The following is a 26,815-nucleotide window of genomic DNA, read 5'->3' as shown; positions in this document are numbered from 1 at the left end:
CCCGCCTGGGCCCCCGCCCGGCCCTGCGCCCCCTCCCCCACCCCGCCCGCCCGCGCGCCGCCCGGCGCCCGCCCCCGCCCAGCACCGCGGACCCACCCGGACCTCGGCGGGGAGATGGAGTGAGTAGGCGCGCTCGGGCCGGGGCGTGGGGGGCTCGGAGCGCCGAGGGAGCAGGGGGAGGCCCCCACAACCGCGCCCCACCGGGGGCGTCACGGCCTCCGCCGGGAGGGGAGGAGGCGAGGGGCTTCCAGGCCCCCCAGGCTCGGCTGGGTAGGGACGCGGGCTGGGCCGCGCCAGCCCTGAGGCCCCGCTGTTGGACCCCGGCGGCCCACGGCTCTTGGGGACCCGGGAGGCAGTGGCTGGGGGCAGTCCAGGACGCTGGGAAGGGGAGGCTCGGGTCTCCGCCCGCGCGCCGCCCGCGCCTCCTGGGCAAGCCTCGGCCCTCGGCCACCTGTGGGTGGCCCCGGGGAGGTGGAGCGACCCCTCCCCAAATTGCAGCGGTCCGCCCTGAGCTCACCCACCCTTCCCCCCGCCCCAGCCTGAGCGCACTGCTCCTTGCGCTCTGGACGCGCGCACGGGCCAGCCCCCCGCCCTTCCCAGGGGCCTCCAGTGGTGTCCGGAGCCCCCTGCTCGTGCGTGGTCCAGCCGCCAGATACCCCGCGTTACCGCTGGAGGCAGGGGGCTTCTCCCCAGGCTGCTCTCCAAGACAGGAGGGGACCAGGCGCTGGGAGCTTGGGTCTGATCCTCTCCCAGGGAAAGTGTCTCCAAGATGGAGCTCCAAATGGTGTAGCTACAAGAGTCTGCGGCCCCCGCTGAAATCCTGGGAGCCCTGCATGCCGAGTGGGTGACCTGGGCCCATGTGGGGTCAGGGAAGGAGCTGCTGGCAGGGGGTCTTGTACACAGCAGGTGCCGGGTGAGGGTGCGTGGTCCTTCAGGCACATGGTCCCCCTTCCCAGTGTGCTGGTGACCCCCACCCACCCCTCACTCCCACAGGTGGGCACCCTGAGCCTGTGGGGTGTGTTTGCATGGGCAAGGGGCCAGGAGGCACCTCCTGGGGTCACCCCACCTGCCCACTTTGGGACAGGGCCAGCAGCTGCCCTGCTCTGGGCCCCAGCCAGAGGACCGAGGTCGCTTTCTGGAGGTCCAGCCAGCCTGGCCCAACTGGTCGCTCCCACTGGGTGTGTTTTCTAAGCCGGCAACTTTCCTCCGGGGATTCACCCGTGACCCACCACACCCTCAGCTGGGTGGGAGCCGCCTCCCTCCCTCCCTGGGAAAGCGAGACACCCCGTGTCCTCTGCTTTAGAAAAGCCAGACAAAGGCCTGGCCTGCCCCCCCACCCCGCCCCGGGAGCCCAGCCAGGGGCTCAGGGGAGCCAGGGCCCGGACTTGCCTGCTCGCCATTCCCCTCACTTGTTTATCTGCTCTCCCGGCCCACTGGGAGCCTCTGGCAGCAGGGCCAGGCAGGGTGTGGCCGTGGGGAGGGGGCTGCCCGGGAAAGGCGTGGAAACGCCCCCACCCCACCCCGAGAGAGGAATGAGGGAATATTCTGGTTGGACCCTATTGTCTCCTTTCTTTCCCACTGGGGGCGCCTGAGGCCCAGAGAGGGACTGCTGCTGCCCCAGGGTCACACAGTGCAAGGAGGGCCCTCCTGCTGTGTGTGCCCTTATGGCTCCTTTGTCACGGGTCAGCTAGGCACCCATAGGCCACCCGTGGCTCACCGCTGCTTTTTCTGACGAGTGAAGGCCTCTCTCCGCGGTTCTTGGGCTGACAATGGTTGAGGGAGGCTCCATCTGGTCCCGCCTGGTCTTGGACACCTGCCCCTCTCCAGAGCCGGCTCGGGCACCGCAGCAGCGGCTGCTAGAACGTGACCGTCCCCTCCTTCTGTTTCCGTGGATTTCTCAGTCCAAGACCACAGGAGGGGGTTGTGGCTTACCGGGGTGCTGGTCTTGGGGGAAAGTTTGTTTAGCGAGTGGATCTTAATGCTGTAAAGATTTCCAAATGTTGTTGATGAAAACATTACATTTTGTTAATTTGAGGATTTCAGGAAAACTGAAGAGTAACTACCTGGGCAGGCTCATGCCGGCAAGTGGGCAGGTGTGGTGGCTGGCGGGGGCGGGGGGGGGGCAGGTGCCGGGCTCTGCTCTGGGGAGGATCTGTGTGGCCCTGGGTGAGGCTACGCCCCTCCGAGAGGCTCAGGCCTGGGTGGTAAAACAAGGGGATTTTAGCTTGGAGCAGACATTCTCTGCTGCTCAAACCCCTGTCCCGGCGAAGGCAGGGCTCGAACCCTGGAACAAGGACAGAGTTGAGCCTCTGACCATGTAGACTGTCCCAGATTCCCTCCCCACCTCGGGCCTGTAAGCTTTCAAGGGGAAACTCTCAACTGGGTGCTAACTGGGTCCTTAACACTCTTTCCGGGTTGCTAATCTCCCTTTTTAAGGAGAGGCGAGCCAGTTAAAAGGCAACAGTATCTAGTGATAATTGAATTTAATAACAAGCTTTTATTTTCATTGTACTTATTTTTTTTCCCCTCCTGTTTTTGTTTTTTTTTTTTTTTTTTTTTTTTTTTTGAGACAGAGTCTCGCTTGTTGCCCAGGCTATAGTGAGTACCATGGCGTCAGCTTAGCTCACAGCAACCTCAAACTCCTGGGCTCATGTAATCCTGCTGCCTCAGCCTCCCAAGTAGCTGGGACTACAGGCATGCGCCACCATGCCCGGCTAATTTTATATATATATATATTAGTTGGCCAATTAATTTCTTTCTATTTATAGTAGAGACGGGGGTCTCACTCGTGCTCAGGCTGGTTTCGAACTCCTGACCTCGAGCAATCCGCCCGCCTCAGCCTCCCAGAGTGCTAGGATTACAGGCGTGAGCCACCGCGCCCGGCCCCCCTCCTGTTTTTGCTATGATGTTTGTGGCAGTGGCTTCTGGTTTTCTCAGACTTAGTAACAATGTGACATTTCTTTGTAAGACCAGGAGATTTGACTTAAATTTGAGTGGCTTGGATGGGGAGGAATATATAGGTAAAGCTGGGAAGGTCGGGGAAGTGGTGGTTGTTGGGGAGCTCAGAGGTGATTTCTTTTTTTTTTTTTTTTTTTTTTTTTTTGAGATAGAGTCTAGCTTTGCTGCCCAGGCTAGAGTGAGTGCCGTGGCGTCAGCCTAGCTCACAGCAACCTCAGACTCCTGGGCTCAAGCAATCCTGCTGCCTCAGCCTTCCAAGTAGCTGGGACTACAGGCATGCGCTACCATGCCTGGCTAATTTTTTCTACATATATATTAGTTGGCCAATTAATTTCTTTCTATTTATGGTAGAGACAAGGTCTCGCTCTTGCTCAGGCTGGTTTCGAACTCCTGACCTTGAGCGATCCGTCTGCCTCAGCCTCCCAGAGTGCTAGGATTACAGGTGTGAGCCACCACGCCCGGCCAGAGGTGTTTTCTTTACTTAGCGATTGCTTTCTGAGTGCTGTGTGTGTGAACCTGATCCTCACAGCAGCCCTAGGAGGTAGGGAAACTGAGGCATGGCTAGGGGAAATGGTGGACACACAGCTGCAAAGGTGTGGGTTGGGGTTTGCTCCTGGGTGGTCCAAGCTCCCACCCCTAAGCTGCTGGGGTAGGGGCCAGGGGAGGGGATTTTGATACCTTCCAGTGAGTGGCTGCAGTCAAGGGGGTCCTGGATATCCTGGAATCGGCTTTCAAACCTGGTTTGTTGTTGTTGCTGGTTTTTTTTTTTTGTTTTTTGAGACAGAGTCTCACTCTGTTGCTCAGGCTAGAGTGCCATAGCGTCAGCCTAGCTCACAGCAACCTCAAACTCCTGGGCTCAAGCAATCCTCCTGCCTCAGCCTCCTGAGTAGCTGGGACTACAGGGATGCGCCACCATGCCCGGCTAATTTTTTCTATATATATTAGTTGGCCAATTAATTTCTTTCTATTTATAGTAGAGACGGGGTCTCGCTCTTGTTCAGGTTGGTTTTGAACTCCTGACCTTGAGCAATCCACCTGCCTCATGCTAGGATTACAGGTGTGAGCCACCGCGCCCGGCCTGTTTTTTTTTTTTTTTTTTGAAACAGAGTCTCGCTTTGTTGCCCAGGCCAGAGTGAGTGCCGTGGCATCAGGCTAGTTCACGCAACCTCAAACTCCTGGGTTCAAGCAATCCTCCTGCCTCAGCCTCCCGAGTAGCTGGGACTACAGGCATGTGCCACCATGCCCGACTAATTTTTTTTCTATAAATATTAGTTAGCCAATTAATTTCTTTCTATTTATAGTAGAGACAGGGTCTCGCTCTTGTTCAGGCTGGTTTTGAACTCCTGACCTCGAGCAATCCGCCGGCCTCAGCCTCCCACAGTGGTAGGATTACAGGCATGAGCCACCGCGCCAGGCCAAACCTAGTTTGTTGACTGAGCCACAGGGAAGGTGGCCTCGTCAGGGGTCTCTGCCCCTGGGGCATCTGTGACTTGGGGCTGTTGACTTGGGAGGTGGGATAGGGACCCTGAAGGGGAGTCTGGAATCCGTGTGAGACCTTGGGCATGTCACTCTCTTCTGGACTCACTTTTCTCACCTGATCAGTGGGGACATGACCCCACCCAGCCCCGTCCTTCGGGAAGCCGGGTCAGGGGAAGGGCAAGTCCTTTTTAAAAAAAAAAAAAAATTTATTTGTAGAGACAGGGTCTCACTCTGTCACCCAGGCTGGAGTGCAGTGGCACGATCATAGCTCACTGCAGTCTCCAACTCCTGGGTTCAAGCGATCCTCCTGCCTCAGCCTCCCAAGTAGCTGGGACTACAGGGACGTGCCACCATGCCCAGCTAATTTTTAAAATTTTTGTAGAGATGGGATCTCACTTTGTTGCCCAGGCTGGTCTTGAATGCCTAGACTCAAGTGATCCTCCTGCCTCGGCCTGCCAAAGTACCTGGGTTACAAGTGTGAGCCACCATGCCCGGCTGTCCTTTCTTGATCTAGGAATCCTGTCATTTGTTCATTTAACAAATACTCCCCACTGGCCATCCTAGCCCTGTGCAGGATCAGAGAGGTCTGGGAACCCATGGAAGTCTTCTCTGGTGTGTGGGGAAGGTTTCCTGGTCCAGTCTCTTATGAACGTTTTCTGCGAAGGATACTTAGGGGTTTACCCAGGCAGGCAGAAGGGCGTACCTGGTGGAGAGACTAGCACGTGCAAAGGCCCGGAGGTAGGAACACATTGGAAGGAGAGAATGCTCCTTGGTTTGTGCTCTTGGCGCCAGACCCTGCTGGGCCTTGAATGCCAGGTAGGGGAACCATGGGGAGCACCAAAGGCTGACTTTGGGCATCAGAAAAAGGTTCCAGCAGCTAAGGGGTGAGACCAGGGAGCAGCAAGTTGTGGCTAAGTCTGGACAGAGGCCATGGGGGCAGCTTGGGGAGAAATACCGGAGCCAGAGGGGGCGGGTCCCCACATCTGGGTGGGCAAACACTCAGCTCCAGGTCTTTGTGGCTGTCGGAGCTGCCGCAGACATAGGGCAGCCTGGACAGGGAGAGCTGGCCTAGTCCCTGGACGCACGAGGAGGGTGGCGGGTGCCCTGCATGCCGCACGGGGGACACACTGCCCCGGAAGGAGTCTTGGTGTCTGAGGAGCACAAACTCGGGCCAGGATGGTTGTCCCCTGCCCAGGGCTTTCGAGCAGGGATTGGGGGACAGTCAGAGCCCGTCACCAGGACAGAACCTGGGCGGGGCTGGGAATTGGGAGGGGAGCCTGCACCGGGCCTGCGGTGGCTTAGGGCTAGGACCAGAGTGAGGGCAGTCGGGCAGGAGGCATAGGACCAGAGTGAGGGCAGTCGGGCAGGAGGCACTGTGGGGACAAAGGAGGAGGGGTGGGACCAGGCGGGCCTGGGGGCAGGGGGGGCAGCGGGGGCACAGGCAGGGGGGTTCTAGATGGTGTTGTCCTCACCAGCTTGTGTCCAAATCCTTCTGAGCACGGAAAGTCCCAGGGCAGGGCCAGCAGGGCCTTATGACGCCCCTTGCGCCGTGGGCAGGACCACAGCCCCAGCCCTGGCCTGGCCCTCGGTGAGAGGACTGGCGTGTCCATTATGCACACGCGCACATGTGTGTGAATATATATATGTATATATTTTTTTTAATTTGTAATAGCTTTGTTAAAATATAGTTCACATATCACACGATTAACCTGTTTACAGCGTGCAATTCTGTAGTTTTTAGTGCATTGACCAAGTGGTGTGTCCATCCCTGCAGTCAGTGCTAGAACTTTGTCATCGCCCCGAAAGGAAGCCTGTCCGCATGAGCAGTCACTCCTCACCCCCTCCCCAGCCCCTGGCGACCACGAATCCACGTCCCGTCTCTGTGGCTCTGCCTGTTCTGGACGTTTCACATAAATGGAGTCTCACACTGTGTGTCCTTCTGTGTCTGGCGTCTCTCACTGAGCACGACGTCCTCAAGGTCCCTCCACGCCGTGGCCTGTGTCGAGGCCTCGTCCCTTTTTAAGGCTGAGTGATGTTCCAGCGTGTGGTGTTCACCCATCGATGGACAGTTGGGTTGTGGCACGTGGTAATTGGTACAGTCACCCCGAAGGTGGCTGAAGCTTGTGCTGTCTTCAACGCGCAGAGTCCAGGCGCTGTTTTAGGTAAATGTCAGTCGTGACAGTGAGTGTCTTTAAAAAGAAGAGGAAGTAATCACAGGACAGGTGGCCCATGGGGCTGGCAGGAGTGTCACAGGCAGGGGTTGAGGTTTGGGGAACCTCTGGGTAAGGCCTTCTTCTGAAGACGGAAAGACGCCAATTGACTTGCTGGGCCCAGCAAACATTTATTGAGTGCCTGCTGTATACTGGGTGCTGGGAGACATGGCAGGGACAAAAAAGACGCAGTTGCTGTCCTCGCAGGAAGACAAGGAAGAAAAGATGTGACCAGGGTGTTTCCTGGCAGTGATGGCTGGGGGTGTGTGGGGGTGCTGGGGGGTTACACTTAATTAGGGAGGTCAGGGGAGGCCTACGTGAGGAGGTGCCATCTGAGGAAAGGTCCGGGGAGTGCGTGAGGCCACAGAGATCTGGGAGGGGGTGCTCCCAGCGTGGCACGGTGGAATTTTCCCACGTGTGGCCCGGGTGGGGGACAGGGTGGAGGGGATGCCCCAGGGTCCTTGGGCTGGCCTCTGCGGATGGATTTGCCTTGCCACCCCCCTGAAGCCAGAGTGGGCCCCACGCTTGCCCCACCGCCTTCCTCCTGGGAGGGCCCAGGGCAGGGGCCAGCCCTCCCGGCCCCAGGTTAATAGGCGACAGGTTTGCTCCTCGGTCCAAGGCCTGCCCTGACCCTGCCAACGCGGCCAACCTGGTGGAGTGGTGCCTCTCCGCCTTGACCCTCCTAGCATTCTCAGTGGCCCCGTGTGTCGGCCACCTCCCCATTGACAGTGGTGGCCGGGTGCCTGCCTTGCTGAGTGCAGGGCTGGGAGGGGGGCCTTCCGTTGGCGGAGGAGGCTCAGTGAGGCTTCTTGGAGGAGGCGGCTGTGCTAGGGCGGACCTTGGAGGGGGAGGAGGGAATGGGGGAGGGGCGGATACTGGGGCTGGAATGCGGGCAGGCTTGGAGCAGGGCAAGGGGGTAGCGGAGGGAGGGCAGGGGGCTGCCAGGGCCAGGGCTTCCCCCTGAGACTCCAGGTCACCCCGGAGGTGAGAAGCAGCGGCTGGAATCTGGACACCCCCTCCATTCCCTGCCCGGTGGGGGAAGGGGCTGCTGGGCTCCCCCTCACCCCTACCTCCCAGCCCGCGTGACTCCCCCCATGGCCAAGGTCACCGTCAGCTGTTTCCTTTCAATTAGCATCAGGAATGTTCCCGGCGCTGGGCTCTGCGCCTGCCCGGGCAGGGACCCCCTTGTTCCGGCTGGAGCTGCCCGGGCGTGGGCTCTGGAAGGACAAGTGCAACACCCCCCACACGCGTACACACCCCTCCCGCCTCCCCACGACAGCCCGCCTCCCCACGACAGCCCGCCCTGCCCGCTGGGTGACCTTGGGCTGGTTGCGTAACCTCTCTGGGCCTTTCAAAAATAAACGCCCAGCAAAGTGAAGGCCTCTGCCGGGATCTTGTTGGGTTTGGACCTTATTAGCTCATCTCCTGGAGCCGGATTATCTCACGCGCTCGCGCTCGCAGACGACGCCCTCGCCGGGTCCTGGGCCGCCTACATCGCGACGCGCGCCCAGAATTTGCTCCAAGCGCCGTAAAAATAATCCCTCGAGGACAGAACGCCTGCGTGCGCTGGGAGTGGGCGTCGGGGCGGAGGGCGTGTCCCCCCACGGGCGCCCGAGTCCCGCCAGCCGGTGGAGGCCCAGATACCGGAGTGACCTGCCCCGGGACACGCCAGCGGGGCACCTGCCATCCTGCCCTAAACCCTCCCAGGCCTTTTGGCTGAGAAACTCAGCTTCTCCACCCAGCATGTAAGATCTTTTGTGATCTGGCCTCGCCCCCCCCCACGCCAGCCCTGGGGGCACCCTGCGCTGGAGCCGGGCCACCGGGGTGCAGGCTCAGCCCCTCCCCTGGACACGACGCGGTGACAGCCTCAGGGCCGGGGCGACAGGCGGAGGGAAGCTCGGCCCGGCCTGGCCCTGCCCGCCCGTGCGGGCCTCGGTTCCCGCGCCCGAGAGAGGGGCTGGCGGCCGGCCGCGGGCGGCGCTCGGGGAGGCGTTCTTACTTCGTGTCTGTTTCATTCGCTGTTTACGGTTGCATTTTGCTTTATTTTTCGGATATGGGAGGTTGAGCGTTTTTTCGGCCTGGCCTGAGGACCTGCGCCGGGCGCGGCCCCTCTGGGCGGGCGCACTCCCCAAGCCCACCCGGAGCCCTCGCACCGCCGGGCGGGGCGCCCGAGACCCGCCCTCTCCAGGCAGCCCCAGAGGCCCGGGCGGGGGATGCTCAGCGCCGGCCCCGCCCCCGCGTGCCGGGCCTCCCAGTTGCCATGGGGACGGCGCGGTTGCCAGGACGACCGCCTCCCGCGGGCCCCGCCATCCATCACCGGGGCTGCGGCGCCCGGGGCGGCGGGGCGGCTTGGCGCCCCGGGCCTGGGGAGGGGGCGAGGGGGGCGCCGGCCTGTGCCCTCCGTCTGTGGCGGGGACTCGGGCGGGGAGCGGTGGGAACTCTCTTCCTGGGCCACGACGGGGACATTGTTTCCCGCCTGACCTTCCCCTGCCCCGGCTGAGTCCGGCAGGACAGGCCGCCGGAGAGGACACTGCCCGCCTTGTCTGCGGCCTGGCGAGCCGGCCTCACAGCAGGCCCTGTGTCCCTGTGTCCAGCCTGGATGGCCAGCTGCCCGCTGGGGAGGGGATGGGCGCAGTGCCCTGGGGTCCCACCTGCTAGGTCGACTTCCAGTCCCAGCTCTGCTGTTTCCTGGGTGGGTCCCTGGAATAGAAAACCAGGGAGGGGACCGCCGTGGGACCTAGAACTGGGTGGTCATTTGAATCCAGCTCTGCCACCACCTGCTTCGTTTTGCCCTCTCCGCACCTGGTTTCCAAACATGGGAAGGGGAAACTGCACGTGCAAAGGCCCTGAGGTAGGACGGAGCTTGGTACACAGCTAGGAGGTCCCAATGGCTAGAACAGAGTGAGTGAGGGGGAGACCAAAGGGGTGAGAGCAGGGAGGGAATGGGCCGGCATCATGGCTCTTCCAAGGGAGGATGGGAGCCACAGAGGCTTTGGAGCAGGAGTGTGACAGGGTCCGAGTCTCATTTTGGGAAGCTGCCTCTGGTTGTGGGGTAGAGAGGATTGGGGGGCAGGGAGGCAGCAGGGGTTGCTGGGGGCATGGGGGTTGGCAGGAAGTAAGGGGCTGGGCCCCATGGGGAAGCACAGCAGAGGGCACCCTGCCTGCTTCACACAGCGCAACAGGGCAGTCCAAGAACTCCAGCTGATCTGGCCATTCAGGAAGGGGCCCCCAAGCCAGAAAGCTGGATCAAGCCTTTCCTGAACTCCACCCAGCTGAACCCAGCCTCCCTGAGGAGGGGGAAAGGGAAGCTGCAGAGGGTGTGGCCAGTACTCTCAGCTCCCGGAGGCACAGAGAGGGAGGGGTAGGTGACACCTGCCAGGAAGGGAGGAGCAGCTGGGGTCACTGTTGGGGCATGGGAGCTGGGTAACTTCACAGGCCTCCGCAAGGCTGGGAAACTGAACCGAAGTGGGGGCGGGCAGGCAGGGAGCGCGGGCTCCAGTGTAGTCTCGACCCGGGAGCTGCCTCCCGGGCTCGGGCATGGGGCAAAGGCAAAACGCTGTGCCTCTGTTTCCCTGCTGAACCAGGGGGAAGCGATGGGAGGGTTTGGAGCCTGAGGTGTCTGTGCCCCCGTGTGTGTGCAGGTGGGAAACTGAGGTCCAGCGGGCAGCAGGGGCTCTTCTGAGGATCTCAGTGGCTCCGGGCCCTGACCGCAGGCTGGGGGTGTTGGGGGTGGCGGCAGAACCAAAGGATGGGCTGTAATTTCAGTCTCTGGAGATAAGGGGTTGGGAGACTCTGGTCCCAGGCTCATGCCTCTCGGCCCTGCAGGCCCCGTGCGCCAGCCTGGGCTCCCCGCCCGCTGGTGCTGCCCGGAGCGGGCGACGCGCCCTGGGCCATTCGGGATTTGGGGCGACGACCCAGACCTCCCCACACGCGTTCAGGCCCCTCCACTCTCCTCCGTGTGGCCGCGAGCCCTGGGACCGCCAGGCTATCCTCACGCCCCCACAGGGGGAGCGAAGGCCCGAGCTCGGCGCTGGTTCAGTTCTTCACTGGTCCCTGCGTCTTATTAAGCTCCTACTGCATGCAGCTTTGGGGGCACTGCAGGAGACTGAGGGAAGGAGGGATCAGTTCCCCGCCCCTCCTGCCAGGTGGGGTCAGGGTTAGGTGGCAACGGCAGGGGCAGGGTGCTGCCCTAACCCTGACCCAATTTGGGGTTCTGTCCTGAGCCATGAGTACACAGCTGGCGCCTAACAGCGGCCAGGGTGTGGGTCAGGGAAGACACACTCTCCAGGCTCCCGGGCCTTCCGCCAACCCCACGGAGGGCCCGTAACCTCGACAGCATGAAGCCAGGTTCCTTCAGGTGCATCTGGTGACACTGATGTTTATTAAGCACCTACTGCATACCAGTCTTGGGGGCTGAGGCTAAAACCTCACTGGGCGGGCTCTCCAAAGGCATTGCTTGGATGAGAGCAAAAGTCTGGGCTTGAATCCTGGCTTTGCTTCTTGGCTGTGTGTGCTTGGGAGGCTCACTGCCCTCTCTGGGCCTTTGGGCTCCTGGGAGACTCCAGTGGAGGCTGGTGTGAGAAGCACCCAGAAGCCCCAGGATGGGATTGTTGACTTTCCAAGCCCAGGATTGGATGGCCAGGCTGGTGAATGTCCCATCCTCTATGTGACCCCCCGCCCCCAGGGCTACAGAACAGGGCTCGGTGGGCGGGAGGGTGCAGCAAGGGCTGCCCTGATCAGTTGAACAGTCCTGGCTGGGAGGTGACACGCTTCTTCCTCAAACATGTTTGATGCATCCTTCCTATGAACTCCTATGCATCCTTCATGGCCCAGCCTGGATGCCCCCTTCTCCCTCAACCCTTCCTGGTTGCCAGGTGGAGCCTCTCCCCTTCCTGCAGTGACTCCCTTGGTCCTGGAGGAGGCAGGGAAGGGTCCCACTGTGCAGAAAGGGCTCAGAGCAGGAATTGCTTTCCTGTGCGGTCTCCGGCTGGCAAGAGGCAGGGCCAAGCCTCGAACCCCATCCAGCCGACAGCAGGACGGGCGGACCAAGGCTGACCTTCTCCCCTCCCGCAGGGTCCTGGCAGCAGAGACCACGTCCCAGCAGGAGCGGCTCCAGGCCATAGCAGTGAGTTCCTTCCGCCCTGGCACGGGGTGACCCGCGGAGGTGGCAGGGAGGGACTGGGGTCCCAGGGGCACCCCTCGCCCAGCCTGGGACCCAGAAGCGAGGCGCGCGGAGGGGCGAGGTGTTTGCCTTGGAAGCCCGATTCCCACTGATGCCTCCGCTCGGTTGACAATGAGTCTGGAGGTCCCCACTCCTGAGTCCCTCAGGCCACCGGCCCCCCTCCGCCTGTTGGGTGGGGGGGAAACTGAGGCTGGCGTTTACTAGCGCCTTGCCGGCACCGCGCAGGAGATGGCCTTGCGGGTGGAGTGCAGATGTGCTCCGGCCGGCTGCCTCCGCCTGCGGGACGCAGGGTCCCCTGGGCGCGGCTCCGGGACTCGAGGCCGAGCTGACCCCAGGCCCCCTCAGGAGAAGCGGAAGCGGCAGGCGGAGATCGAGAACAAGCGCCGGCAGCTGGAGGACGACCGGAGGCAGCTGCAGCACCTGAAGGTGGGGTGGCCGGAGGGCGGTGGTGGCAGGCGCGGGTGGCGGGGTGGCCCCAGCCCTGGCCCTGACCTGGACCCCTGCCGCCCAGTCCAAGGCGTTGCGGGAGCGCTGGCTGCTGGAGGGGACGCCGTCCTCGGCCTCGGAGGGCGACGAGGACCTGAGGAGGCAGATGCAGGAGGACCAGCAGAAGGCGCAACTCCTGGAGGGCTCCATCTCCAGGTGGGCGGGCAGAGCGCGGCCGGACCCCGACCCTGACCCGGACCCTGACCCTAAAACCCTGACCCTAAAACCCTGACCCTGGCCCTAAAACCCTGACCCGGACCCTGACCCTAAAACCCTGACCCTAAAACCCTGACCCTGGCCCTAAAACCCTGACCCCGACCCTGGCCCTAAAACCCTGACCCGGACCCTGGCCCTAAAACCCTGGCCCCGACCCTGGCCCTAAAACCCTGACCCTGACCCGGACCCTGACCCTGACCCTAAAACCCTGGCCCTGACCCTGGCCCTAAAACCCTGGCCCTGACCCTGGCCCTAAAACCCTGATCCTGACCCGGACCCTGACCCTGACCCTAAAACCCTGGCCCTGACCCTGGCCCTAAAACCCTGACCCGGACCCTGACCCTGACCCTAAAACCCTGACCCTGACCCGGACCCTGACCCTGACCCTAAAACCCTGGCCCTGACCCTGGCCCTAAAACCCTGATCCTGACCCGGACCCTGACCCTGGCCCTAAAACCCTGGCCCTGACCCTGGCCCTAAAACCCTGGCCCTGACCCTGACCCTGACCCAGAGGCGGCGGGCAGCCTGTTGGGGCCAAGCACTAAGAATCGCTGCCCAGCACCCCATCTGAGCAGATGTGTGAGGGACGTGGGCTCGGGGCGGCTCCAGGGTCCCCGAGGACAGGACGGAGTTGCCGGCACCGGCCTCCCCCGGGGCTTCCTGGCGCCGGCCCAGCTGGCTGGGCTGTGGCTGCCCGCTCTGCTCGGCGGCAGCTGGGCCCGCAGGAAGCGGGAGGGGCAGGATGGGGAACGCGGTCATCCCTGGGCCGGCGGGACACAGGCCTGGAGTTTCCGGCACGCGGGAGTCCCAGCTCCACTCGGGGCGCAGGTCAGGGCGAGGGAAGTGACGACCAGAATCCCAAGCGCCTGCTCTGGCCGCGGAAGAGGCCCGGGGCGGAGGCCTGTCCGGGTCACGCGGCACGCTGGCCCAACGCTGGCCGCCCAGCGGGCCCGGCCTGGCCACTGCTGCCTGCCGTCTTTGCCCCGTGGTGTCCCTGCCCCCAGCCCGCCCTGGGGGTGCCTTGGGCTGGACTTCTGTCCCAGGGTAGGGGGACTTAAAGGCAGGGCTGGGTGGGAGCAGTTCCACCTCTGCGAGCCTCAGTTTCCCCCCCTGTGAACTGGGGCTTCAAGGATTCCAGAAAACATTAAGCACCATCTGTGTGCCTGGCCGGCCCTGGGTGCTCGGCAGAGGCGGGGTGGAGCCGGGCCTGGCCCTGGGCCGGGTGGGTCTGCGGGCAGATGGGCCATGCCAGGCGGGCGCAGGGTCAGGGGAATCACAGGGCTGGCTCCACGCACCCCTGCTGGGCACAGCCCTGGCGGCAGGCTTGGTCCTCGGTGGAGGGGCCCTGGCCTCGCTTCAGCCTGATTGCTCTTTCCTCCACCCCAGGGCAGCCGCTTCCTGGGCACTGAGCCGGAGCCTGTTTGGGGCTCTTCCACCCTCCTTTTGCCTGCTCAGGGGCCCTGCTCAGACACCTCCTCCCGGAAGCCCTCCAGGCTGACCTCGGTCTCCAGTCCTTTCCTTGGGGAAGGGGGGACAGGTGTCTGGCCCTGCGTCCCCCCTGCCAACCTGGGCCCACCTCTGGGAGCTGCCTTCACGTTCCCGCCCTCGCCAAAGCCAGTGGCTGGGATTTAATATCCCGGGTTTGTTTTTGCTGGATCTGTCGGTCCTGTTATCTTCCAGTACTTGGAAAATGACACGGTTTTCCACTCTCCCTGGAGAGATAACGTTTCCTGTGAAAACACGTGAATTCCAGCGGAAAGGAAAGGAGGGTTCGTTTGAAACAAATTGGGAGGTTTGAATCCCAGCGCCACGGCCGGCGTGTCGTGTGACTTCTTCACTCTGTGCCTCGGTTTCCCCCACCGTGACGGGGTACGGTGAGACGTCTGCACAGGGGTGTTAGGAAAGGCTCGGTCCTGGGAGTTGTCCCACAGAAAGCCCCAGGACGGGGCTGGGACGGGGCGTGCGGCGAGTTCTCACCCACACGCGCCCCCCTCCAGGCTGGAGAAGGAGATCGAGGTGCTGGAGAGTGGAGACGCCGCCCCCGCAGCCGCGAAGGAGAACGCCGCGGCCCCCAGCCCCGCCCGCGCGCCGGCCCCCAGCCCCGCCAGGGAGGAGCCCAAGGCCGAGGTGGTGCTGAACTCCCAGCAGGTGAGGAGGAGAAGGGGGCGGGTCCCGGGGTGGGTCCCAGCGAGACCTCGCCCTTAGTCTTTGCCCGCATGGCCACCGGGGCAGCTCGCTCGGGAGCTGGTGCTTGCGTTTGAGTCCCAGTTGAGTCGCTTCCCGGCTGTGTGACCTGGGATAGGTTGCTTTCCGTCTCTGGGCCTCAGCTTCTCCATCTGTAAGATGGGGGAGCAGTCAGCGCACCCCTCCGCTGGGCTTGTCGTGAAGGTTCATCGAATGCATGGACAGTGAGCGCTTTACACGAGACGGGCGAGGTGGCTCACGCCTCTAGTCCCGGCACTCTGGGAGGCCAAGGCGGGAGGATCGCTGGAGCCCAGGAGTTGGAGGCTGCAGTGAGCTGTGATGGCACCACTGCCCTCCAGCCTGGGCGACAGACCGAGACCCTGTCTCTATGAAAACACCCCACCCTGTGACTCTGGGCGCCACGCCCGTGGCCACCATAGCATGTTATGGAGAATCCAGAAGTGTCCCAACCGCGTTTACCGTCCTGGGGCCCGAGGGGCCCTGCGGGCATGGGAGGGGCCTCGCTGGCATCCAAAGCTCTGGCTCCAAGAGGGCAGCACAGGCTTCCTGGAGGATGTGGGTTTTGAGGTTGAGTAGGAGTTCTCCAGGTATCTTTCACTGAGAGTAGACTGAGCGGACTGCGTGCTGGCGGGAGCCCCAGCAGGACACGTGTGTGGTCCCTGCCGCGCCCTGGGGCAGACACAGGCCCCGGCTGGGGGAATGACACAGTCCCTTCAGGGAGCAGCAAACTCCAAGAACACGGCCCAGTGATGTGATGGGGAAGGGGGTGGGTGGCGGGGGGCTGGGCACAGCGGGGGAGGGGAAGGGGAGGCTCATGGGCGCGGGTCTGACCACCCAGCGCCAAACTGGGCCGGCGGGGAGACAGCACCTGGGAGGAGGTGACTGCAGTGCGGGGGGGCCAGCGTGACCTGCAGGCCCTGCTGAGGGGGGTGCACAGGGAGGGGGACCCCTGCACATCTGTCCTGAACCCCGAGAGAGACAGGAAGCAGGTGCATCTGGTGTCACCTGCTGCGGCCAGCTCCTTCCCAGCAGGTGGGGAGTTGGGTCTGCAGGAGGACACCCCTGACCCCTCCTCTTCTCTCTTGCAGACGCCGGTGGGCACGCCCAAAGGTAGGCACGCGGGGCCTCTGCGCCCTCTGCTGGCCAGAGCGGGGATGGCGGGCGTGGAGGGTTAGGGTTGGGGTTAGGGGTTGGGGTTAGGGTTAGGGTTAGGGGTTGGGGTTGGGGTTGGGGTTAGGGTAGGGTTAGGCTTGTGAATGGGTTAGGGGTTAGGGTTAGGGTACGATTCGGTAGGGTTAGAGTTGATGGTTAGGGCTAGGGTCACTTGCTGTTGTTGCTTTCAATGATAAACAGCAGTAGTAGTAGCAATGGTTGGTTGTTTCTCCTTGAGTCCTGGTCTTGGCTTGCAGTCACGCCCAGTGCTGTTTACCATGTCTTCCCTCAGTTTCTGCAATATTCCTGGGAGAGGAAGTGCAGCATCCCTGGTACCCGAGCGGAAACTGAGGCTGGCGGTGGGCATCCTCTGTGGATGTGCCACCTGGCTCTGTGTGCAGGCCCTTGGTCTGGAACCAGGCTCTATTGAGGAGGACAGGGTTCCCAAGCAGGCACACCAATGCAGCACAAAGCGCAGACAAAGCAAAAAGGCAAAAGTTTGAACTCTGGGACCCATTTTATGCACACTGTACACCCAAATTATTGCATGTAGATCATACGCATTTGCAAATATTTCACATCTCGATGATATTTAAATATGTATTCTGGCTGGTCACAGTGGCTCACACCTATAATGCCAGCACTCTGGGGCGGGGGGGGTGACATAGGAGGATCACTTGAACCCAGGAGTTCGAAACCAGCTTGGACAACCTAGTGAAACCCCATCTATAAAAAATCAGAAAACTTAGCCGGGCATGGTGGCGACTGTAGTTCGCAGTTACTGGGGAGGGCGAGGCGGGAGGGTCACTTGAGCCTAGGAGTTGATGATACCACTGCACTTCAGCCTGGGTGACAAACTGAGACCCTGTCTCAAAAAAAAAAAATAAAAGATAAAAGATAAGAAAAAAAGCAACATATATTCTTAGAGTAGATATCGTAGCTTAGCGCATATATCGTTAAGTCGTTCGGTATAGGAAATTGGTTACACATAAATTGTATCTGAAGAGCACACGCTGAACGTGTGTGTTTGCACATCACAAGCAGGGAGGCGAGAGCCACCGCTGGGATTGGCCGTGGTGCCTGGAGTTTCTCTGGCCTGATTGTTGTGTGTTAATTATTCATGGGGAGAGCGTCTCCTTGTCTTACTGTAGCATTAAAAATTAATAATTTACAAAAAAATCCATGCAGGCCTCTCAGGGATTTTGTGCAAATTGCCGGGCTGAGAGACGAGCATGGGGCAGGGGGCCGGAGGTCTGGGGGGCCCGGATGCATGTGTGTGAGAGGGTGTCAGGTGTCTGGGGGCCCTCGTGACGTGTCCCCTCTGATCTCCTCTCCCTCTCTCTCCGCCCTCCGCCTCCCGCGCAGAGAAGCGAGTCTCTAACACTCCGGCGAGGACAGTCGAAGGCTCCACCATGATGAAGGCAGGTGGGTTGGCCCCCAGGCTGCAGCGCCCGAGTCCAGCCGCCACCCTGCGCTGTACCTGGGTCCTGGGAGTCCTGGCGGGGTGGGGGCGACACAGCCCCACCCGTGGCAGTGTCTGGCGGGGGCTGGTGGCTCCGAGGGTGGGCGGGGCCGGGACGCCCCTGCTTGGGTGCCTTGGTCACACGCAGGCCCACGCTTCCCCGAGAAGACGGGCCCTCGCGCATGGCGGCCCTAACCCGACGCCCCTCGCCGCTTTCCTTGCGCCTTAACCTCAAGGCTTGCCACGCGTGTGCGGGGCTGCTCACGCCTGAACACGCTCGCTGCAAATCCTGCCCGCTCCGCCGTCCTCGGGCAGCAGGACTGGCTGCCTCGGGAGAGAGAGTGAGCGCCCCGTCCCTGGGGGGGACCAAGCCAGCTCTCTGGCACTGCTGCTCTTAGGAGCAGGGGGAAGTCGGGGTTGGTTCTGAGTCGTGCGGGGTGTGAGGTCAGGGTTTGAGCCCCCTCTTTCCCAGTGACTATGGTGCCTTGAATGTTTCCGCCTGCCGGAGGGGTGGGATCGTACTGACCTCACGCCCGGCGCCTGGCATAAAGCAGGAGCAATGATGAATAAGTCATAATTGCTGTTTTTGGAGTGAGTTGGAATAGCAGAAACCCAAGGAAAGAAAGCGAAGACAGACTGAGGCTCCCGAGGGAAGGAGGGCCAGGTCTCCTACACGGCCCAGCGAGGGTTTAGCCCCAGGAGGCAAGAGGCGGAGGGTCGCATCTCCCACAGTGGGGGAACGCCTGCAAAGCCCCAAAGCTGGCAGTTAGACCAGCCCTGGCTAACACCGAGGCCAGGCGCCCCCGCTGGTCCCCTCAGCCAGTGACTTTGTGCAGTGCACAACCTGCTCAACTGTGTGAGCAGCCCTGGACATAGACATCTGGGTGTGCAGGTGTTAGGCTGTGCAGGGACATCGGATTGAATAACAATCATTCATTCATTCATTCTAGTGCTTATTGAGCTCTTGCTGTGTACCAGGTCTGGGGGGACACATCCTGGGGGGGGCCTATACAATAACTTAGGGAGGAAAGTAAGGCAGAGAATGGGGAGCTTGAGGGAGGAAGACATTTAAATCACAGGGCTCAGGGGAGGCCTGACTTAAGAGACTGCATTTAAGGCCAGACACGGTGGCCCACGCCTGTAATCCTAGCACTCTGGGAGGCCGAGGTGGGAGGATTGCTCAAGCTCAGGAGTTCGAAACCAGCCTGAGCAAGAGCGAGACCTCGTTTCTACTATAAATAGAAAGAAATTAATTGGCCAACTAATATATATAGAAAAAATTAGCCGGGCATGGTGATGCATGCCTGTAGTCTCAGCTACTCGGGAGGCTGAGGCAGGAGGATCGCTTGAGCCCAGGAGTTGGAGGTTGCTGTGAGCTAGGTTGATGCCATGGCACTCTAGCCCAGGCAACAGTGTGAGACTCTGTCTCAAAAAGAAAAAAAAGAGAGAGCGAGAGACTGCATTTAAGCAAAGACCCAAAAGAGGTGGGGGGAAAGATGTACAGATATCTGAGGGAAGGTTGTTCCAGGCAGAGGACACAGCTGTGCAAAGGCCCTGGGGCAGGGTATGCCTGGCGTGTTGGAGGCACAGTGAGGAGGCCTGTGCTGCTGGAGCAGAGTGAGGAGACAGAGGGAGGAGGGGAAGGTGGGGCAGGTCGTGGGGGGAGAAGGGAGGTGTGAGCCATGGAGGGCTGTGGGCAGAGCAGGGACTGGCCTGACGGGCTCATAGGCGCCCTCTGGTGGCTCAGGAAGACCAGACCATGTGGTGCTGGGAGACCAGGGCGGAGGGGACTGGGCTGTTCTGGCGGGGCCGGCCTGGGTGTTCTGAAGGTGGAGCCCCAGGGTGCAGACGGACAGGGCGTGGGTGTGGGGGAGACGGAGGCCGGCGGGAGGACGGAGCTGCCTGTGGGGGCGCAGATCGGGAGTGGGGTCCTGGGCGCGTGAGTGTGGGGCTCCCGTGGGGCGGCGGTGGGAAGGAGCGAGCCGGGGTGAGGCCGGCAGAGACGGCCCTGCAGGCTTGGAAACGACAGCGGGGCCTGGCCGAGGAGTCCGGGCGCTGCTGGGCCTCAGCCTCGCAGGCCGGCAGGAGGAGGGGGACCCGGTGACCGGGGCCCCGTGGCCCAGCCCGTGGCATCGCCTGCCCCTCCGGGAGCGGGGGCGGCTAGGACTCAGGCTGGCGAGGCTCTGCGCTGAGGACTGCCGGGCGACATGCTGCCTCTCGGCAGACACCCATTCGTCTTAGAGGGAATCGTCCTTTCTTCATGTCGCCGCAGCGTGATGTCCGGGTGGCTGGGGCTGTCCTTGGCGGGGCAGAGAGAGGTCGGGCTGGGGATCGCGGGTCTGCGGACGGACTGGAGGTCAAGTGTTGGCCGTGACCCGGGCGGGCGGGGCCTCCCCCACTCGCTGTGCTCTGAGGAGGGAGGGCCCGTGAAGGCTTTGCAGGACTTAGGAGGCCAGCGCTGGGTGGTGGGGGAGGACGGTGGGCAGAGGTGGTGGGGCAGAGGCTGGGCCTTGAACGCCGAGCAGAGGACCCCAGCCCGGACGCCCTGAGCACTGCGGAGCTGCAGAGGGTGTCGCGCTTCGCTCAGCCCTGCTGGCTGCCCCTTCCCCAGCTTGCGGCGGGGCGCGGGGGCGGGCGGGCCGTGGCGTAACCCCGCGACTCTCGTGCCAGCCATGTACTCGGTGGAGATCACCGTGGAGAAGGACAAGGTGACCGGGGAGACCCGGGTGCTGTCTAGCACCACGCTGCTCCCCCGGGAGCCCCTCCCTCAGGGCATCAAAGTCTACGAAGATGAGACCAAAGGTATGACAGCCCCCGCCCCGCCCCTGCCCCTGCCCCAGCAGAGGCCCCGGCCAGAGGCCACGTGTGGACTCGGCTCCTGTCCTCGCCCTTCCGAGCTCGTGCACAGTTCACTCCAGCCGTTGCCACCATGAGGAGGGCTACAGAAAATCGCAGGGGCGCACGGGAGGGTCTCACAGGGCGGGGAGGGGGCCGGGGGACGTCACAGCAGAGAGGAGCAGGGGCTGGTTGGGTGACGGAGGGAGGACGGGGCGCGTGGGGAGCAGCCAGGGCAGGTGCAGACGTGGGACGGAGTTTGCTGGGGCCGGTGTGGAGCGGAGGGAGGGACTGTGTCCCTAGGGCCTTGAAAAGCCACTGGGGGGTGGAGCCTAGGCCACCATGCTGAGATCCCGTCTGGCTTTAAGGGCTCCTTGTGGTATCCAAGAGGGGGACAGGCCGTGGTAGATGGCCACAGGGAAGCCAGGAGGAGCAGGGAGCCTCGCACGAAAGCCCCAAAGTTTCCCTCTCGATGCCACTCACGGACCCTAAACTGCAGCCTTACAAAGTACGTGATCCAGTAGATTTTGGTGTGTTTGAAATTGTACAGCTGGCACCACTATCGAGTTCCAAAACATCCCGTCACCCCAGAAGGAAGCCCATTCCCAGCAGCAACCACTCCCCACCCCTCCCCCAGCCCCTGGCGACACGAATCCACGTCCCGTCTCTGTGGATCTGCCTGTTCTGGACATTTCCTATAAACAGAGTCACACACTGCATGTCCTTCTGTGTCTGGCGTCTCTCACTGAGCACGATGTCCTCAGGGTCCCTCCACACTGTGGCCTGTGTCAGAGCCCCCCGTCCCTTTTCACAGCTGAGTTATGCTCCACATGTGTACGGACCACATTGGGTGTGTCCACTCGTCCAGTGACAGGCACTTGGGTCGTTGTCACCTTTTAGCTTTGTGATGCTGCACGAGTTTTTGTGTGGATATGTTAATATATTCTCATTTACCATGGGTATGTACCGAGGAATGGAATTGCTGGGTCATACGGTCACTCCACATATAGCTTTTTGAGGACCTCACGAACTGTTTTGCACAGCAGCTGCACCGTGCCACGTTCCCACAAGCATGGACGAGGTCCCCAATGTCCCCACCCCCCCAGCACTTGTTATTAGCCATTATTATAGTTGCCAACCTCATGGGCGTGAAGCGTTTCTTATCGCACTGTGGTTTGATTCCCAAAGCCTTGTGTCCTTAGGGGCAGCTTGGGCCTGTGGAGTGTCCAGGGTTCTCTTACTGCCCGGCTCCAGGGCGGCTTTGGGGTGTGGGCTCCAGCTCTCACCGTCCCAGGGCCTCATCTTACACACAGAGACCCTCAGGGAGGCCACTCCACCCACTTCTGCCTTCCCCAGCCCCTGGGGACTCAGGACCTGCCGGACTGGACTCTGGTTGCTTAGCAACGGGAAGGTGATCCGTTTCCATGGCAGCCAAGGGCTCGGATGCCTATCTTGGGGCAGTGGCAGGTGGGAAACACTTGGCTGGCTTCTGTGTGACCGAGACACACCCCACCCTCTGGGCCTCCAGCCCAGAGTCAATAGGAGCCCTTGAAGCGTGGACAGTCTTCCTCAGGGGTTTGGAAGCAAACAGTGGGGAGAACTTTCCTCCCAGCTTGTTGCAGGGGACAGGGGCCCTGACCCTTGGTTGAGAGGAGGCAAGCCCCTGGGGCCACCTTTTTTGTCACACCCCTTGCCCCCAGTGTGGCCAGGACAGCTGTGTTTCTAGAAGGAGTTTGCACAGTTGGCGTGAGACCATGGCTGAGAGTCCTTCCAGGTGCTGATATCTGGTCCTTAGAGAGTCCAGCACAGCTCAGGAAGTGACAAATCAGAGACACAGATGAGTAAAGTTGGAGAAATTTGGGAAACATATTTAACAAGATCGATTGTATATATAAAACTCTACCCAATCACAGGTAGGATATTTCCAGAAAGTGACCACGTCCTAGGCTGCCAAGGAGGTTGTAAGGATTGTTATAAAGTTGATGTTTTATCCTTTACTGCTTGAAATTAAAAAAAAAAAAAAAAAACCTTCTAAATAAATCTTGGCTTAACATGGCAACCAATGAAAATGGAAATTATAAGCCATGCTTTAAAGAGAACAACATAAGCTAACCTGTGGGATGCAGCCAAAGCAAAACTCAGAGGACAATGTATAGCCTTGATGGCATTTACTAGAAAACAAGAAAGACTGGGTAAAATGAATGAAACATTAATTCAAGATCCACCAAATAAGCCCAAAGATGGAAAAGTATCAGAATCCCTATAACTTCTAACCTCTAGATCCCCAGGGTGGGTGGGTATTCATTCATATGCGGGAACAGGACTAGGCTGAAGGAAATAGCAAGGGTCTAGCCCTGGCCAGCTTCATGACCTCTGGCTAATAATTGCTTCCCTTCTCTGAGCTTTCATTTTTACTGTCTTTACAATGGAAAAATATAGACCTACTTTGCAACGTCATTGTGTGGCAGTTAGTTAGCTAAAGAATATAGAAATACAGTTGATCCTTGAACACAATGGGGGTGGGGGGTACTGATCCCTCTGCAGCCAAAAATGAACATATGACTTTTTTTTTTTTTTTTTTTTGAGACAGAGTCTCACTCTGTTGCCCAGGCTAGAGTGTCGTGGTGTCAGCCTAGCTCACAGCAACCTCAAACTCCTGGGCTCAAGCGATCCTCCTGCCTCAGCCTCCCGAGTAGCTGGGACTATGGGCATGCACCACCATGCCCGGCTAATTTTTCCTATATATTTTTGGTTGTCCAATTAATTTCTTTCTATTTTTAGTAGAGACGGGGTCTCTCTCTTGCTCAGGCTGGTCTCGAACTCCTGACCTTGAACAATCTCCCCGCCTCGGCCTCCCAGAGTGCTAGGATTACAGGTGTGAGCCACCGCACCCGGCCCACATATGACTTTTGACTCCCCCAAAACTTAACTACTAATAGCCTACTATTGACTAGAAGTCTTATCAATAACATAAAAAGTTGATCAAGACATACTTTTATATGTACTATATACCGCATTCTTAACATAAAGTAAGCTAGAGTTGAGAAAATTGTATTAAGAAAATCAAAGGAAGGGAAAATATATTTACTATTTATTAAGGGGAAATGGATTGTCATAAAAGTCTTCATCCTCATCATCATCACAATTAATGGGTGGAAGAAGAGGCGGGGTTGGTCTTAATGTCTCAGTGGTGGCAGAGGAGGAAGAAAATCTGCATATAGGTCGACCTGCGCATTTCAAGCCCATGTTGTTCGAGGGTCAACTGTACCTCAAAATGAAAGACAGTAAAATCCCAATTCATTTATTTCTACTTTTTCTTTTCTTTTTTTCCAAAGGCTAGTCAAGTGAAGCAGTGGGAATGCAGAAGGAACAAAGGAATCTGTAACTACTTGTGATCAATTAGTTGCAAACACCACTGTACTCAGACCAGCCATTTTCCAGTTTTTCTTGATTCTTAATATGTGGGTTTTTTGTGGCTATGAATTTTCCTCTGTGTACAGCTTTGGCTGCATCCACAGATCTTAATAGGGAGCTTTAATTGTCAAGCAGTCGTACATGTGTAATCTAGTTCGTGATATCCTCAGTGGCCTTAAGGATGAGCCTAGGCTTCCCTCCCGTGTGGGAGCCAGCTCACTCTCCCTGTCTCTCCTCGCATAGTGGTCCATGCTGTGGATGGTACTGCCGAGAACGGGATCCACCCACTGAGCTCCTCGGAGGTGGACGAACTCATCCACAAAGCAGACGAGGTCACGCTGAGCGAGGCAGGGTCCACGGCCGGGGCAGCAGAGACCCGGGGGGCCATGGAGGAGGCCGTGCGGACCACGCCCTCCCGGCGGGAGATCACCGGGGTGCAGGCACAGCCGGGGGAGGCCACGTCTGGCCCACCAGGCATCCAGCCCGGCCAGGAGCCACCAGTCACGATGATCTTCATGGGCTACCAGAACGTGGAGGATGAAGCTGAGACCAAGAAGGTACTGGGGCTCCAAGACACCATCACGGCGGAGCTGGTGGTCATCGAGGACGCGGCCGAGCCCAAGGAGCCTGCGCCACCCAACGGCAGCGCCGCTGAGCCCCCCGCTGCTGCGGGCCCAGGGGAAGAGAATCAGGCGGCGCCCGAGGCCACCACCAGCGACCCCCAGGACCTTGACATGAAGAAGCAGCGCTGTAAATGCTGCTTGATCATGTGAGCCGGCCCGGCCCCGGGACCCCGGCCCCCGCCCCACCCCACAGACACCCACCAGCCCGGCCCCTCCCGGCGCCTGCCCACCCTCCACCCACAGCCTCACGGGCCCCAGGACTTGCCGTGTTGTCACGTGTTCCTTCTGAGTTTCTTTCACTGGAAAGAGGGACGGGGCCCTGCCCACCCCCACCCCCACCCCCACACTGACCCCAGCCAGAGCCGTGCACCTGCACCTGGTAGGAGAGAGACACGGACAGACCCCCCCCACCCCCCGTCACGGCAGCTTCACAGATGCGGGGTCGCGCCCAGCGTGGGCCTGGCAGGCACGACCCGTGGCCTCCGTGCAGCCCTAGGCCAGCCTGCCACCCTCTGGGCTCCCGCCTGTGCCTTTCTGCCACCTCCGATGAGGTCTCTGAGGGGACACCCCGCCGGAGAGGGACCCAGGGAGCCGAGGGGTCCTGGGGCCTGCTCAGGACCTGGAAGTGGGGCTCTGTGGGGTTCCCCGGAAACACGCTGGCCCCCCAATCTCGAGCAGTTGGGGTGAGGCCATGCGTCCTTTGGGGCTTGAGGTCTTGGGATGGAGGACGGGCCCCTCTGGCCCCCCCAAGCCTGAGTGCCCCCCACGCCCTCTATGGGCCCAGCCAGTGGACAATGGAGTCTGGGGGAGGGGAGCCCCGAGACATGCCCCCGCCTCGGGAGGGGCCATAGCCCCTGGGCTGTCTTCCAGATGGGCGATTCAAGAGTCATGGGACCGGGTGAGCCGCTTCTTGTCCTGAGCTCCTGACCCCACTGGGCCCTCCTTCCTCCTGGTGCTAATTTGGGGACCCCAGGGGCCACCTCTGGCCTCTTCTCCAACCTGCTTGGACCAGGGTCCTGGGTCCCCCCAGCCACACCCCAGAGATCAGGCCCTGCCTGCCAGTCTGCTGGGCTCGCAGCATTTCCGGGCAGTGGAGGGAGGGACACAGCAGCCTGGGACAAGGAGGCTCCCCTGGGCTGCAGCAGGGCCCAGCCCAGCCTGATGCGAGCCTGCCCCTGGCCCGACATGAGCCTGCCCGGGGCCCAGTGAGCCTGCCCCAGCCCCTCTCACTGGAAGCGGCAAGGGGCGCCCCTCCTGGGGGCAGCCACACTCGTCCCTGGAGGCACATTTGTGCACATTCTCAGACACCCTCTTCTCACGTGTTGGCTTTGGACGACCAGGCTCCGTCTTGGCCCCTTCCCTAGGGGCCTCCAGCCTGGTGCCCAGTGCCCAGGCCACCTCTGGGTCCAGTGGCCACCTGCAGCCTCAGCAGGGCAGGTGTAGGGGCCACCTCAGACAGGAGCCTGGGTCCCAGTCTGAGCTCTGCCCCTGGGTGGCTGGGAGGAGAGGCCCTCTCTGGGGGTGACCTGGCACCCCTCCTCTTCCTCCCTGGAGTCTGCCCGCGTCCCTCGAGCCGTGAGCCTTCGCTGAAGTGCCCTTGCCGCCCCCTTTCTGCTTTCGATGTGTGACGAGGCCCCCAATGTTCTTGACTTTTTCCCAGAGGAGCAAATAAACAGCGTGAACAGCCCCAGTTCCTGGAGTTCTTGGCTTTCGCCTGGGCGGGAGGGCGTGGCTGGGCCGGGGGTGGGGCCCCAGCAGCCGGCTGCCATAAAAGGGGAGGCCAAGCGGGGTCCGGGGAGCTGGCGTCCCCTCTCCGGGCCTCTCCTGCACACGCTCACGCCTTAGGCTCACCCCGGCACCGAGTGGCGTTGCTGGAGTCCCACCTGCACCTGCACAGGTAAGGCCCGGAGGGACGTTGGGGGGGTGGGGCTGATGCTTAGCAAGACTCGCTTCCTGCTTCCCAGGGGCCCTGGGGCTCTGCACCTGCCCGCCCTGTCCGTGGGCCGTGAGGCTCCTAGGGCTGGACTCAGCCCCAGGGATGGTGGAATGGTCCCCGCAGCCACCGCCCAAGCTCTTGGTGACACCAGCCTCTGGGGAACACGGGGTGGGGAGGCGTCTGTCAGGCCTGCCTGCATGCTCGGGGAGGCCGCCCCCCGTTCCACCTCGCGGCGTGGTCTTGGAGGAGCTGCTGCCCATTCTGGGCTTTGGTCTCCCCACCCATGAAACAGGAACCCTGGTGGGAGGCCAGCCTCAGCCTGGGGGAGGATGGTTGTCCCCCAGGGCCTCAGTTTCCCCATGTGAGCGTGGTGGAGTGCATACAACGGAGGGAATGCAGGTTCAAAGCCCAACCCAACCACGGGCCATTCTGTGCCCTTAAGCAGGGCTTGAAGCCCTCGTGCTTGTTTCCAGGGATGGAGGGATTTGAAGGCTGGGCATCCTAGCAGCCGTTAGGTGCTCAAGCTGTTATTCTGGGGTGGGCCTTTGTCCTGATCTGACCTTAACCCCCCACCCACATAGTCCTGCTGGATTTGGAGTTGGAGGAAGAGTCTGAGGTTCAGAGGGGTCCCACAGCCAGCCAAGGGGCAGGTCAGGA

General features: G+C 60.9%; 1 protein-coding gene across 3 annotated transcripts; it reads left to right on the top strand.

The window, feature by feature from the left end:
- Positions 1-25,909, top strand: PALM (paralemmin). 3 transcript variants are annotated; one of them, XM_075997988.1, is made up of 9 exons: positions 1-119; positions 11,721-11,772; positions 12,175-12,255; positions 12,341-12,471; positions 14,529-14,679; positions 15,825-15,846; positions 17,254-17,313; positions 20,021-20,152; positions 23,843-25,909. In XM_075997988.1, exons 1-9 carry the CDS (start codon positions 115-117, stop codon positions 24,370-24,372), a joined length of 1,164 nt encoding a protein of 387 aa, XP_075854103.1. In that variant the 5' UTR covers positions 1-114; the 3' UTR covers positions 24,373-25,909. The 3 variants fall into 3 exon arrangements, with proteins under 3 accessions (XP_075854103.1, XP_075854104.1, XP_075854105.1); XM_075997989.1 differs by lacking the exon at positions 23,843-25,909 and adding an exon at positions 20,554-23,836; XM_075997990.1 differs by lacking the exon at positions 20,021-20,152.
- Positions 25,910-26,815: the final 906 nt, after the last annotated feature.

This window comes from Microcebus murinus, chromosome 27 (genome assembly GCF_040939455.1).
Source record: "Microcebus murinus isolate Inina chromosome 27, M.murinus_Inina_mat1.0, whole genome shotgun sequence".
In the NCBI taxonomy this organism is placed as follows: Eukaryota; Metazoa; Chordata; class Mammalia; order Primates; family Cheirogaleidae; genus Microcebus; species Microcebus murinus.
The sequence above is the reverse complement of the archived record's forward strand: the minus strand, read 5'-3'. Positions and strand labels throughout refer to the sequence as shown.

Coding starts and splice junctions, on each gene's coding strand:
- PALM (XM_075997988.1), top strand. Junction 12,256..12,340: donor GGCAGCTGCAGCACCTGAAG/GTGGGGTGGCCG, acceptor CCTGCCGCCCAG/TCCAAGGCGTTGCGGGAGCG. Junction 14,680..15,824: donor TGGTGCTGAACTCCCAGCAG/GTGAGGAGGAGA, acceptor TCTCTCTTGCAG/ACGCCGGTGGGCACGCCCAA.